The 15,804-nt window shown below is 32.2% G+C and overlaps 1 protein-coding gene across 3 annotated transcripts in view; it reads left to right on the forward strand.

The window, feature by feature from the left end:
- LOC140441901 (uncharacterized) overlaps positions 1-15,804 on the forward strand; it is a 54,776-nt gene that overhangs the window by 34,993 nt on the left and 3,979 nt on the right. For 2 of the 3 annotated variants that reach the window (XM_072532880.1, XM_072532881.1), the window contains exons 7-8: positions 13,186-13,456; positions 13,810-14,089. In XM_072532880.1, coding sequence (XP_072388981.1) covers positions 13,186-13,456; positions 13,810-14,089 — 551 coding nt within the window. Of the gene's footprint in view, positions 1-718; positions 902-1,853; positions 2,006-7,272; positions 7,513-10,342; positions 10,721-13,185; positions 13,457-13,809; positions 14,090-15,804 lie in introns of those variants that run through there. The other variant, XM_072532882.1, reaches the window with a different exon arrangement.

The raw sequence follows: 15,804 nt of genomic DNA on the forward strand, positions 1-15,804 counted from the left end.
AAAACTTCACCCTTCATTCTTCCCACAAAAAGTCGTGATACAACCCTGATAGTAATTGCGCACCACACAAGGATTTTATCTGCAAATTTCGCTTTATGTTTGTATCTAACATAAGCAGGGCATTCCTCAACGGAGTCCATATAAAATCAATCGTTTCTCTTAATTTTAGAATTAGTCAAAGTGAAATACTTTTCATCATCTAAAATAATTTTTTCATTGGCAAAGTGTAGTACCCGCCTTAGCTGATGACAGCATTGTTAATTACCTGGAAAGTCTTATGGTCTAATTGCAATTTACCTCCCATATCGGGACTTTACTTCCATTGTTTAATACATCTTTCTTAAACAAATGCCTTTACTATAAGGTTAAGATTTATTTTGTTTAACGCCTTTGGTACATTTACGAACCACGTGAAGGTGGGACTCTTATTTAACAGTCTTTTGTACCATTTGGCCAATTATTAAGATGACGTTTGTTGTGAATAATTCTTCCGAAATCACTGTGGTTCTTCGCATACAGAGATCATCCTTTTTAATTTCTAGATAATTATTTTCTAAAAATTTTATTACTGTTTCTAGCATCAATATTATTCTACAGTTTTTTTGGCTTTTTAAATATCAATATAGGGATGCTTGTTTTCCATTCACTTCAAATTGTCTATTTGCTTCCCATTTATAATATGTACGAGATTATCTTATTGATTTACCTTGTTATTTAGGTAAATATGACTGAAGAGAAACTAGAACAAATGTTATATTTTCAAGAAATGGAAGAAGAAGAAGACTATCTGTTTGATGAATACTCACTATATGATCTTTATAACAATCAATGTCTTATAATTGTGGTCAAACCTAGTCATGGTGCAGAGATCGAAGACATAGATCAACTACTACTAGAAATTGTAATATATTTTTTAATATTTTAACCTATAATTTTTATCATCATCTGTTCTTTAATTTTTTCTCTTAAACACTTGATGTCTATTTTATACTATTCATCTTTTATATAAACTTTCTTCGACTCAATCTTCGATCAATTAAGACTAAGTGTCTTAAACACTTTAGTGTCTATTTTATACTATTCATCTTTCATATAAACTTTCTTTGGCTCAAGTAAGATGTGTATGTATAATGTACAATGTACACTCTACGGCACAAAATTCTGTCACCAAAAATTGTTGATTAATTTTGACAACTTATAACTTTTTTATTGGTATTCCTATTTTCAAGATTCTTACATCAATTTGTAGGTACATGTGTTGACATCTGGTAATAAACAATTTTTGCTTCGATGGCATTATACGGGGGTAAATAGAAGCATTGCATTTTATTCTAATTGTATATAATGTATCTAATTTCTGGGTTTTCATTTTTTTATTTTATTTATTGCTGAAATTCTTTCAGATAAGTTATACGTGTCCTTCAGGTTTGTCCGTGTCTATATTGTTTTTCGCTTTTTTAAAACCACTTATTCTTCTTCTTCTTTAAGTTCCATCTTCTATTGAAGGTTGGAAATTATCATGGCTATGTGGACCCTATTGACTGCCGCTCTAAATATTTCTGCATTACTGCATTTAAACCATTCCCTTAAGTTCTTAGGCCACGATATTCTTCGTCTTCCCACATTTCGCTTTCCTCGAATTTTGCCTTGCATAATAAGGTGCAATAATGAGTATCTTTGCCCTCTCATAACATGGCCCAAGTTCTTACTAATAATTATTGTCGAAAAGAATATTTTTTAACCTCTTGTTTATTGATGGTATTGCTTAACATTGTCTTGCCCTTTAATTATCTCCCATATTGTAGATTATTTTAACATTTAGTTTATTATATTAAAAAAACCAATATCTACAGATTTACGGACCAACAATGAAACCTCCTGGTTCTGAGGATTGTCCATACAGAAAAATGCTTAGTGAAGCCATAGATGAAGAAAGTGGAGAACCAATTAAACTGACTGGTATATGGGCCCCGTCTATAGCATGTGTAAAAGCGACAATTCTAAGGTTCTATTTTTAATAAATATACATTTCTTTCAAACCCGAAAGAGTTTTTCTTCAAAATATTTTCCTCTTTCATTGGTAAGCACACAGAGCGTCATCTGTTATGACGGCAAGGTACAAAAACGTTTTAATAAAATAATTTTCTGTTCCTCTGGGCTATATAAAAGTGCAAACGATTAGAAACTTTCAGTAAAAGCTTGATATTGTTCTGATGAAATTAATTCCAAATATTATGGCATTGGAGCACAAATTCGCCCGAATTTGAATCAGCTCGAACGACTGACGAGATGGAGACATCGAAATAATAGTTATATCGTTCTATTTATTTCGATTTAAACGCGAACGGTTTGTCTAATTTGTGCTCCAAGAAACATAAAACGATTTTATTAAATTTTTGTACCTCGCCGTCAAAGCAGATAGAACCTGTGTGCGCCAACCAATGAAAGTGAGAAGTATTTTGGAGACATTAGTTGGACCTTTCGGGTTTAAGTTTGAATCAGCTCGAACTACTGAAGAGGTGGAGATACCGAAATAACAGTTATATTGCTCTATTGATTCCGATTCAAACACTAAAGGTTTGACTAATTTGGGCTCCAACACAATAATATTTGGCTACTATTTCATCAGAGCAATAGCAAGCATTTGCTGGAAGTTTCTAATCACTTGTAAAGGGTGTTTTTAAGAGGTATAGATCATTTCATAATAAAACAAAGATGATTTTTATAAATTGAAGTAAAATTATTGACATGACATGATTTACGGCATATGACCATCATATCGGCATAGACTAGCACCTTTACATATCTCCACATAAAATAGTCTAGCAGTGTTAAATCGTACGATCTTGGAGGCCAATTTACGGTCCGAAATGTGAAACTATGCGGTTATCAAACGTTTCCTTCAATCAATCAATTGTAGATTAAGCTGTGTGACATATTTCGCCGTCTTATTTAAATGATAGCTCCTGCATATCATGGTTGTTCAATTGAAGAATGAAAAAGGCAGTAATCATGGCTGGTATTGTTACTGTAAGTCTGTAGGATACACTGTTTTCTAGAAAAATCGATTTGAAAATTTTTCGTTTTTTCGTCATAAAAGTTAAATTAAAAATTAATTTTATAAATTACCTTTTATTTCAATTGATGCTCTACACACCATTGGTAAAAAAAATATTAGAAAAAGAAGCAAAAAATCATTTTAAAACAAAATTTTATTTAAAGGTTTTTAAAATCAAAGTATTTTCAAATCAAAGTAAAAGATGCTCAATGTGATGACCGTTAGTCTCTTTTATGTATAAACTTTGAAAAATTAAAGGCAAATATCGAGCAAAATTTTAATAATCAAATCTTGCCCAAGTACTTTCGCTTTCTACAGCATCATCAGGGGCATTTCCTCAAATTTGGGCTATCCAGCAAGCGCAGAATGTAATAATCATGAAATTAAACATAAATTGTACATAACACTACACTAAAACAAGGACAAACAGTTTAAAATTATTTAAAAATTATTCCACGCTACATTCTTGTCGGCAATTCTCTCTCCTGTTGCTAGTTGTAGTAAATTTACTAATGTTTGTATTTTGAGAACGATTTCCGAAGTGGAAATTGAAACGTCTATAAACGTACTTTAACCTTTAATTGTGGCTTATTCCCATTTAAATAGTAATTACATAAATTACAAGGATTCAAATCCGGCGACTTTGCTGGCCAAGCAACTGGACCGCCCCTTCCAATCCAGTGACTTTCGTAACCAGTTACTATCAGGAAATTCTCGTACATTCCTAATAAAGTTGGCCGGACAGCCGTCATGTAGAAACCGTTTTGCCGAATATTTAAAGGTACATAATTAAACAAATCAGGTAAAATATTTTGCAAGAAATGTAAATAGTCAGCACCATTTAAACGAGCAGGCAATTCCACGGGTCCAAGTAGATAATCGTCAACTACTCAAACCCAGATGTTTATGCTAAATCTATGCTGATGCTTAAATTCTTAAACAACGTGAGGATTGTCACCAACGTAAGAATAATAATGTACATTAAAAATTCCATTTTTTGTGAATGTAGCTTCGTCGCAAAAAATGTATCTGAAAAATTCTTTATTTTGAATTTTCTGATGTTGTAACCATATTCGCTGCGTGCATGACTGATGAGACATCTACCGCGTTCATCTGACAGTTTTGGACCTCCCAATTTGAGGTTAAATATATGTTAAATAGATACGAAATTGACAAGTATTTGACAAATAGTTTTTTAATTATATTTTTTCAGTTTATGCACAAAATAAGTTTAGTATTAAAAACTGAGTTTCTAAAAATTCATCAACTTTATCTTTTTAACCCCAAACGGAAAAGAAAAGGAAAAATCTAGTACTAGCAAACCAAGTTTTTGCATGTGGAAGAGCATATAATTAAAAACAATAATAGTAAAAATTATGATATAAAAGCTAAAGTCATCTGGCAGGCTTCAGTTAGCTTGAAGCCTTATGAAATATCATTTAAGGTAAATTATTTAAATTTTTCTTATTTCAATTTCATAAAAATGAAATTGTGATATTTACTTTTTCATATTAAGTAATAGCACGAATCCATATTTTTCTTTTCCCTAATTTATATGTAATCTTTGGAAACCTATAAAAGCTACACTCACTATTCTTGCTATAATTAGCACAAATAAATACGCAACATGTATTTACACCCAATTTTGATAAAATTTATGCGTAAAAAGATCGCAAAGGTCCAATTTTGTCATATTTCGCGGCACGCTGGCATCGTTTCAAGGTACCCCTACCATGGTCACGCACGGAGCGAATAGCGACTTCTTAAAGGGCAGGAAAATCTCCTTGTAGTAGTGCTTGTTTCTTTGTTTTGTAGCATTTCTAAAATTCCTTGATATATATTGAAATCCGCTCGTATTTGCTAAGGTATTGAAGAATATTTCTAGTGTATTTTAGTTCCTATCGTACAAGTTAAAATACCCAAAAAGTGTTTTCAATCCTTTTGCGTCGCTGGAGTTAATGTAAACTATTTTAAAGTTTGTTTATATTTCACACATGCGTTTTTCCTCGGCATTTCTTTTATTCGAAGCCACCTTGGGATTTTTGTGCGTCAAAGAAATAGGAATTTAACCGTATATGTTTTGTTAATACTAAGCTGTGAAGCGAATGATTTTAAGACTCTACTCATTCTCGCTGAGGTCGCTGCCAGAGGCAGTTTATTTCAGGGGGAGTCCAAATTTTTCGTCAAATTTGTAATGTCCTTTTGTTCTTCGTCTTACGTTATGGAAAATAAGTTTAGTGGCAGTTAATTGTTCATTTAGTAGTTACAGTTAAAGTGAGGATTTGAAATATACCCACATTGTTCCAGTCTTTTTAAGAAGCAGAGCTCCAAAGTTTGTGTTAAAGTGCCCCAATTTCCAATCTCAATTTTGTCTTGTCCTATCACAGTGGAGATGAATTTGTTCGAGTGGTACAGAGTTTGAGTTCCAGTGAAGTCCAGTTTCAAACCCCAGAATTTTTGTGTAAAATTTGTAACGAAGATATTTTGCCTACCACATAGGGTATTATTATAGGGGTTAAAAGTTGGGGACAGAAACTACTGTGGGCGGAGATAGGGCAAGCAAAATAAACGAAACTTATGCGAACGGCACTCAGGGTTTATTTGGAGTAGCTGGGTCGTAGATAAGTTGAATGGCAAGGGGGATGGATTGGGGCAACTACAAAAAATGAAACAAAGGAGTGCTTACATAAGTCTCTTTGAACAAACAAAATAAAACACGAGAAAACCTCTAGCAATTTCAAATGGATGCCGCTTCGAGGTGCCAAATTATAACGATTACAACAACTAGTTGTAACTATTGAAAGAATTATTAGAAATAAAAAATATATCTTTTTAAATAAAACTCAAAAAAGGGTTAGAGAGTTAGTTAAGAGGAGTAAACAAAATGGTTTAGGAAATAAAATAAACATTTATTTGTTGTCTCGCCACAAACAGTTACAAAAATAGACAATACAAAAATAATTACGATATAAATAGTTACAAGGATTTATACCAAAATAATAAAAAAGAAAAACTTACATATGTCCTATTCGTTTACAAACTCTGTTTACAAGTGAGAGATGCTACAAAACTTACAAAAAAATTGTTACTGCATGGAAGTTAACCTTCTTTAAAAAAAAGCAAACTAATGTCAAATATGATAGATAGTATAATTATTACAAATTCTTTTTTGTTATGAAAGCAAATTATTAATATTAAAAAAATGTCTATCTTTATTCTAATTTTTAACACAAAAAAGTTACCTGGATTGCACTGAGGTTTTACACAAAAAGTCTGGGGGTAGACACTAGACTTCACTGGAACTCAAACTCTGTACCAGTCGAACAAATTCATCTTCACTGTGATAGGATAAGACAAAATTGAGATTTGAAATTGGGGCACTGGAACACAAACTTTGGAGCTCTGTGGAAAAACGCATGTGTGAAATATAAACAAACTTTACACCTCAGCGTTACACCTCATTTTGTAATAAACTAAATGCACATCAGCGTATTCCTCATGAGTAAAAAGCATTTTTTGTTGAATTAAAATTGTTGTGTTTGAATGCCACAAAGTGAAAACTAAAAGAGAAACTTCACGAACTGACAACAATTTGACAATAAAAAACGTAGGTTATACTTCTGTTGACATTTTAAAGCCAACTAATGCAAAAAATATTAATTTAACTTTCATGATAAAAAAACGAAAAATCTTCAAATCAATTGTTCTCGAAAACGGTGTATCTGACCAACTTAAAATAAAAGTACCTTTTAGTACTAGAAAACGTAACATCTAATAATCTAGTATCACAAATGCTTAAAAGTTAAAAGCAAAAAAGTTATGCAGTAAAATAACCATTACCCTACCAAAAACGGACGCCTATGACCGGTACTAGAAATTAGAAATTAACGGAATCGATTGAACTCTGGTGGATAAATAATAGTAACAGTTTTCGATTTTCTGAACAGAAGCGTTCTGAAGGTATTTCAAAAAAACTAATTGCAATCAATCATCTTCAAAGAGCTCTAGCTCCCTTAGGAAGCATGAATAGGTGAATTGATTTAAATTGTGTTAAAATTATCTGAGGAATCTCCGGTATTCGTTTGTCAGAAGAGTTTCTGAACACCCTGTATTATTTTCGACTAAATATTGAATAATTGCAGATGTCTATACATGTATTTATATGTAGTAATTGTTTATCATTAACTAAAATATTTTTTAAATTTTTTTCCAAGGATGTTTTTTCCTAAACTGGCTTCATCGTACGAAATACCCGAACCGGAACCTGAACCCGAACATTTGGCCCTTGTATTCGATACTAGAAAAATTCGTGACGCCCTCCATGTAATGAGTCAGTGGCCAGACCAAGTTATGCATTATGGTTTTTTCTCAAAGGAAGATCCTCACGATACCGAATTGATTGCTAAAAGCGTTCAAAGATTAGACAAACCAGCGTACAGAGACAAAAGAACATTGTAAGACATTAATAATTACAGTACATTAGGATTTTTCTTCTCCTTCTGGTTACTTTCTTATTTATGTTTACCGAAGTATTTTTCTAAGTTTCTATTTTCTCATCCTGTTAACCTTTTATATTACTCATATAATTTATATACTACGTTTCAGGGATTTTATCCGATGAGTAAAATCATATTCGAGGCACATTTAGAGTTACATATCTGTCAGATACAGACAAGTTAAGACTTTTGAACCCGGACGTATGTGTTTTAATTTAGTACCTATTCAACTGCATCTAATTTTACCGGTAAATAGAGAATATTCAATACGAAAGTCTTTACTTAATTCACATTCCTAGTAGCCACCACCACTCTATCTCCTCTCCTACGTTTTATATGACTACGCAATACATAAATGATATCATAAATACCCTATATACAGTAGCATGATTATGAATTCAGTTTCAATCAAGCGTTAAAGCAGAGTGTACGTTTATGTGTTTCGGTCCTAATTGAAATATTTTTTTAATCAGGCGAAATATCGGTCATCACACTATCTCCTCTTCTACGTTTTCATACAGATTCAAATGATGTCATAAATGCCCTCCATAGAGGAACACCATTATGCATTCACTTTTAATTAAGCGTTAAAGCAAAGCTCAGGTTTATGTGTTTCGCGCCCAATTGAAGCATGTTTTGTCTTTATAAATAGCAGGTAAGTGATGTTATATGCATAGTTTTGATATATTTAATGCTCATTTGCATTACTTATCACTGTAGTTGTCTTTGCAATTATGTATTTTGAATCTCTTCCAGAATGTCCTTTTGTAAATAATATTTATTTACTAAACTTAACGGTTGGGTAATGCCGGTCATGGTGACCGGTATTTTCCGCAAAGCAAAGTGAAAACCTACGCTATCATATAACTATATTTTATCATATAACTTTCCGAACACGGAACAAGATGAGGAAGAAGAAATATTGACCTATAGAGAAGTGAAAGAGAAATTATGCAAACATAAAAACTGGAAAATAGCAGGAGAAGACGGAATATGTGCAGAACTTTTAAAATATGGTGGGGATGCAGTACACAGAGAGATTTGTGAACTAGTACAGAATATATGGAGCAAAGAAATAATGCCCGAAGAATGGGCATTATTGTGACAATTCCAAAACAAAGAGACTGTAGAATATGCAAAAACTACCGAGCAATTAATTTACTGAATGTAACATATAAAATAAATGTCAAATTTGTCAAATAATGACAAAGCATGGGAGATTACCAGTACGGTTTTAGAAAAGGAAGATCCACGGTACCCACTATACATACGGTAAAACAAGTGATAGAGAAAACATACGAGTACGACGGAGAAACACATATATTTTTCCTAGACTTTAAACAGGCATTTGACAAACTAAACAGAAGAAAAATGATCCAAGACTTACAAGAGAGTAATATACCAAATAAAATTATAAGAATAATATGTAATATTATATATAATATAATATATATAACAATGCAAGATTCCCAAGCAACAATAGACACCAGAAGAGAAAGAAGAGAAAAAATAAATATAAAAAATGAAGTAGGAAAAGGAGATGCGCTCTCAACGGTACAATAGATGCACACAGTTTCCAAAAGGTTGAAACATTCAAATATTTGGGAGCACTAGTCAACAGAAGAAATAAAAGTGTAGATATGAAAAGTAGAATTCAAGCGGGAAACACGGTGTTTTATAGAAAAAATAAAAAAAAATGTTCTAAGAGATAAGAATAGAAGCCGAAACACAAAAATGAAAATCTATAAAACGACTATAAGACCAATAATAGTAGTATATGTACACAATACAACATCATTGTGTGGCTTGGTACAAGAAGTGCCAAGTCAAAATTTAATGTTTTTCAGGAAGGCCAAATTTGTCCCCCCCAAAATTGTGTTGTTGTACAAATAGTTTATTTAATATATTTTTAACGCCAATCATGTGATTTTGTTGAGATAGTAAATTAGTTTATGAGTTGTAATTAAAAATTTAACAAAAATTCTTCTTTTTTGTATTCTTGAGTGACATAGTCATTTCTTGAAATAAAAATTTTAGGTAAATTATTAATTGTGTATTGACATAGGCAATTTAATACAAATTCTCTGTGATACATATTCTACTTAAAAATAAAGATGGGCAAGTAAATTCCTGGTGTTTACATATCTTTATATATGCGCTCGTCAGGTAAATATTCATCATCTACAGCTTGGGCTGGTGCTGGCCTAGCAAAAATACATTCATAAAAGTACCTGCTTGATACAGAAATGTAAGGCATTAAGTCCTTGAGGTCTTTAATTTGTTTATCTGATAGTGGAATTATCTGATTGGTTAGTGGGGTTAGCGTAACTTCGCATGGACTACTGCTTGATGCAAGCCCCATCGTTTTATGTCTGATTCGTTTAAAGTGGTTATATGCCTGTTGTGTTTGTTGTGTTCTGTATTATAAAAAGTTTTCTTCTTTTCTTCACATTTCATCTTCACTTCCTCTCTAAACTATGGTGTTTTCTTTTTTAATATGTTAATACTTAATTTTATGTAATTTAATTAATACTGCCATTATAATTTTAGATAACGTTACCTCGGGGTTTTTATTTTTTAGCAATTTCAACTTTTCCAGTATCCCCTTTTATTTCTCAATAAAAGGATCTTATTGTTTCTTTCCCCTTCCCCTCTTAAATTATTTAAGTTATTTTCGTTTTAAAAATTTAATTCTAGAAAATTATTTGTATTTGTTCTGAGACACAAAGCTTCGGTTTTCTTTGATTATGTATACTTCTATTAGTGAAAACCATTTTCTTCGTTCTAGCCAAGAAAAGTTGATTATCCAGTTATCGAAAAAGAAAAGCGAATGTGTGTTAGCTTTTGCTCAAATTGGACCAAGCTATATTTCTCCGAATCCTCAAGAAGGCGCTAAAGAATGTCAATTATTCTTTCCCGATGATTATGCTGAATCGCTTACTGAAGAAGAACAAGTCTTTATGGAAGAACTTGAAGTGGAAGCAGAAGCTGTGGAAGAAGAAACTAAAGTGGAAGAAGAAAGAGAAAGTGAAGAGCAAGAAATTGAAGAAGAAATGTGGGAGGAAGGAATAGAGGAGGAATTAGATTTTGATATGTTTGACTTTTAGTATATAACAAATAAAATAATACAGAGTTATAAATATAATGTCTGAATTTACTTAATGTTATTAACTAATATGATGAATTAGTGTTATTTTTTTGATCTGAAGGTGATCGTTTACCTCATTGTGCTTAGTACCAGATTTGTCATGTATCGTGTCTTTTCCAAAGTTATGTTCACACCAACTTCATTACAGGAGGCATCAATAAGCATAGTTCTTTTTTCTTAAGTTCAATTTGTTATCAGAACAATATCGTCCGCAAAATCGTAAATGGGAGAGTATTTCACGGTCGACATTGATTCCTTTGGCTTCCCACTTCAATTTTTTAAAAGAATGTTCCAAAACTGCCGTAAAGAGTTTGGGAGATAACGTGTCTTCTCGCCTAATTCTTTTTTTGACTTTTATACTATTTGGTTGCATCAGTTTGGAGTATTTGAAGTAATTCACACATTATCGACAACTAAATAATTAGACGATAATTTTTTGGTGGCTAGCTGGTTTGCTCATTTGCGCCAGTCTCAAAGAAATATTTCAGTTATGTTTTGCATATTTTCTGTAGTTAAGACGAAAATCAAGGTAAACGACGTCAAATCCTGAGTTTTCCCAGAAGTAACATCCTAAAGTATTTTTTTATAAATATTACCTTTCTCGTTGAAAGGTAGCCACCTTGTACCTTGTACCTTGTTGTCATTCTGTTTCTTTGAAATGGTTGTTGCTATGGGTTAATATATGTTGCTGTCCCATTTAGGCATATTCTTGTGCCTCTTTACGACATACTTTTGGTTGGTAAATAGTAAATGTTGGAAATCACTGATTGTAGCGGTGATAGATAGTTTGGTGTCTTGCGGAGGAAGGTGTCGTCTAGAGAAAAAAGGGCTTGGAGTTTTTTTTGTTGTTTGACTGACTCTAGCATTACGCCTTGAGAAAAACTGTGGCTGTTACCTCTCTATTGACAGCTCTCTATAAGTTTGTAATGAAATCGAGGAAACCGCAAAAAAGGATACCTGTCTATCTGTGTGTAGAGCTTTAAGACAACTATTTAAATACGGTAAAAAAGAGTTGTTGCATCCAGAGTATCGATATATGAGTCAAGGAGTTCGTTACTGGCAGAGGTCAGCAGTTTTCTGGGTGGGAAAATTAGTTCTTTTTAGTATGTCGAAAAATGAACATGAAGTTTTTAGCATGTATTGAGCTCGAATTTTGTAGCTACATATGGTTTTAAAGGAAAGTACCCCTCGAGTATGGTTGAAATGTTCGAGAGTTTATATAATGAGTTGGAGAAGAAATAATAGCAGCCTTTGTCAGCGATCTTGATTAATTAGAGCGTAGATTTTTGCTCTGTGTTCAATCCGCGTGTGTTTTTCACATAAATCATTAAGTAGGCCGACTCTTTTTCTAACCTTGTGACAGGTTTCCATTAGCTCTTGTGTCCAATTTAGTATTTTGTTGAACACTACTGCTGAATATTCGATCTGGTCGCTGAATTGGAGTAAACCTTCCAATAGCCTCAGTTCAATACATTCCTCTACACGTTTTGTGTGGTAGCTGCCAGTGATTGGATGTTTAAAGAGTTTTGTTACGGGTGGGTGTTACTCTTCATTTTCCGCACCATCTATGGATATGGTTCAGTTGATTTTGAGTATGCCTTGCGACGACATGTATCTTGTTACGAGAGAGCAGTGCTGTCTGCCTATAGTAGGGTAACAGTGTTAGTGTTTCTAATATTAGGAAAGTTCGCTGTTGTATATTATTCACAGTATGAGTGCCAGAATAGAATTTTGAGGTACTCCTGCTATAGTAGTGAAAGATTTTAAGAGTTATTTTCTGACCCTAACCGTGATTTTTCTATCTGATACACAAGAATGGAGCAGTTTGACAAATGGGATGGGCAAGACAATGTTCCATACATTCTTCAGTAGTTTACCATGCCAGACTTGATCGAAAGCGTTCTGAAAATTGAGAAAAATGACAAGGGAATTTGTTTTGTGATTTAACTTTTGAGTGATGTAAGTAATAATTTCAGTCAACGCGGTGTTGGTAGAGTAACCTTCCCTAAACCCGAATGAAAGGATTATATTGAGATATGTGAAGTGTGTAAAGTGATGTGTGAAGATTATTGTCGTTCATATACATATTAAGTCTTTTTTTTTGGAGTAGTGAATCTAGATCCTCAGTGTACATTTATTGTTTATTTATATTATGTTGTGGGTAGTATATGAGTGTTATTGTTAATAAACCGTCCCAATCTTTAATAGATAGATTGGTGGGTTGCAAAAAGTCTTTAGTGGTTTAAGTATGCTCGTGATACTTAATTGATTTCTTGATTATGACTGCAGCTCCGGCGTGTGCCGTACCACCTGGATTATTAGTGCCGCATATTACATAATTAAGACATATGTAATAACTGCGATTGGTAATTAAGGACTTTTATGAGTTTTTTTTTCATTTCTCAATGTCTATTTTATGTGCAACATGACAATTACTCTATTGTCAAGTCATCACATTTTATTGGTTTTAATTTCGTTTTTAGGTTAAAATAACTCAAGAAATTATTACCGACATATTTTTTTTCTGCGAAGAAAAATTGTCAACAAAAAGTGTTGATGACATGTTGAACGGAAAAGTCTCATTAGCTATGTTAGTCAAAAGAAGTGGAGAGAATCTTCCTGGAGAAATTGAAGATATCGTCCTGCAAATTGTCTATGGAAATAGTCGTGCGCCACCTGGAGATCAAAATTCACCTTGTCAAAAATTGACTATAAAAAAAGATAATGATGAAGACGAGGATAATATTATCTCAGGTTTGTTTTATTTAGGCACAACAAAGAAATTTTTAAAATCTTTCTTTACACCCAAAAGAATTACTAAAAATCTCATTAGATTGTTCTTTTTGTTCAGTTTTAATTTGCTAATCACCTTCAATGTTTTGGAAAGACAAATAGCAAAATGTTTTTTAAATGCAGAAGGTTTATATATAATAAAATACAAAAAATAAATTTTGTTGTTGTATAACTCCTTCTTCTTCTTCTTCTTCCTTCTTGTATGTAGGCTTTAAAGCCTGTTTCTTCTTTAATATTAGCCTCCTAAATTGTTTAAATTATCACACCATATGTTTCTTCGTCTGAGAAGACTTAAAACCAATTATATATTTTAGGTATATGGGCCCCTCCAGATAAAATGACCAAAGCTCTAGTCTTGAAACACTTATTTCCCAACCTTACAGCTCCTTATAAATTTCCAGATGCCGAGCCTACACCATTTTATGTAGCCGCAGCATATGACTCATTTAAAAGTAGAGAAGTTATGGAGCTATCCGATTTGTATCCAGGTCAAGTGATGATGTACGGATTTTTTTCGAGTGACAAACCAGCTGAGGCAGCACTCATATCTAAAACCGTTACGGACTTTGAGGAAAGAACTACACCAACTACGTAGTAAGTTAATTTTTTAAAATTGGCTTACAGATTCTAATACAGTGTTTAGAGGTAAAAATTGATTGTGGTTTCAATTTAATAAATTTGTCTGGCTGGAGTTTCTAGTAACTATCTAACTAAATATTTTGTAAACAATTAGTTTTAATCAATACAAGAATAAAACAAGAATGATTGCTGCACTATAACTTATATTTATTTCTTTTTTTTTTTGTCCCTGCAAGCAATTTTGCTTTTCACTGATGGCTTAATGTATATGGAAGGTTACCATTTTCCTATTATTAAGTCATTTTTAACAACTCTAACGTGCGTTAAAATCACCCAATATAACACAGATTTCCTTTTTTTTTGTTTTATAGGCCAGGAAATGAAGCTGAAAAAATGGCAAAACCTCGCAATTTTTTCGTCCAGCATCTATTTGTACAAAAATTCGGATTATCCTCATTGTAAAAAATTATAAAATAACATTTTAAACTTTAATATGATCAATATTTGGTTTTTATTAGTTAAATATTGATTTTTTTATGTTTAAGGATATATTATCATAATATTTCAACCCTTAAAAACCACCTTTATTGACATTGTAATTTTTATAAGTAATTTAATATATCTATACAGAAAAGAAAGTAGAATTACGTACAAAAACATTTATATACACAAAAATAGGAAGTTACAAATACAAATACAAATACAAATAGTTTTTTAGTCGACTTCGACTATAATTTGTGAACAATTGTTGCAATCTTCCCCCGAGCGCCCAAAACAAGTGGAATTGCAGTATAACCCCAATTTCCTGAACCCGCATGAAACGCCGCACCCTTTTTTGCATTGACACAAAATCATTTTCAAAAGTTCATCTTGTACAGACGGCTTGTTCATGCGAACAGGATGTAAATAACCCTTTAAAATACCACCCCCAATCTATTGTTTGAATGTTTTCCTTTCCAAGCCACTGTTGAATTGTGTGCTCGTCTAAGTCATCAACAGTGGATAGAAAGAAAGATAGTTTGACTGCACTATTTTTTGTTGTGGTTTTAATATGGAAATATTCATGCCGTATCTGCTCGAGAAAAGCTTTAAAATCTTTTATTTTGTTTAGCTTATTAAGTTTTATTGCACAGTACCTACGGGCTATTTGAATTTTTCGAAAAAAAAATCGTTTCATAAACATAGCTCCTTCATTTTTGGTGATGAAAGATCTATAAGACTATTAATTTTTAAGTGAGATGAGTTTAAAGGATCCGAATAAGGGGGTGTTTGCTCGTAAATAGAGGTTTTAAACTCGCTAAATTTTCGCTGTAATGAAAATCTATGTGCAAAGAAATTTTAGTTATTAAAAAAGCTACAATTTAGTACTGTATTGTTTTTTTCGTATCTCCAGTATTTTCGGAAATATTTTGAAAAATGGTGAAAAATACGAAATTGCAAAAAACCAATTTTTCTTTAAATTTTAATTTTTCTAAAATTAGGCCTTTTAAATAGGTCAAACTTCTTAAATGTATTGATAATACATATATAAAAAGAATTACGGAAGGGTGAAGATCAATTTTAATTAGGATGGTAGTTAGGGGGTTGCTTTCGCTAATTTTTTCGTAGAAAAAAGTAGGTACTGATCTTATTTTGATCATAGGTCGTTCGATTTTTATGATATATTTTTTTTAAAGGACCAATTGTGCACTTGAAAAAAGATTCTGTAAGTTTTCCTCGAAAAATGCAAA

Source organism: Diabrotica undecimpunctata, chromosome 5, assembly GCF_040954645.1.
Source record: "Diabrotica undecimpunctata isolate CICGRU chromosome 5, icDiaUnde3, whole genome shotgun sequence".
Lineage (NCBI taxonomy): Eukaryota > Metazoa > Arthropoda > Insecta > Coleoptera > Chrysomelidae > Diabrotica > Diabrotica undecimpunctata.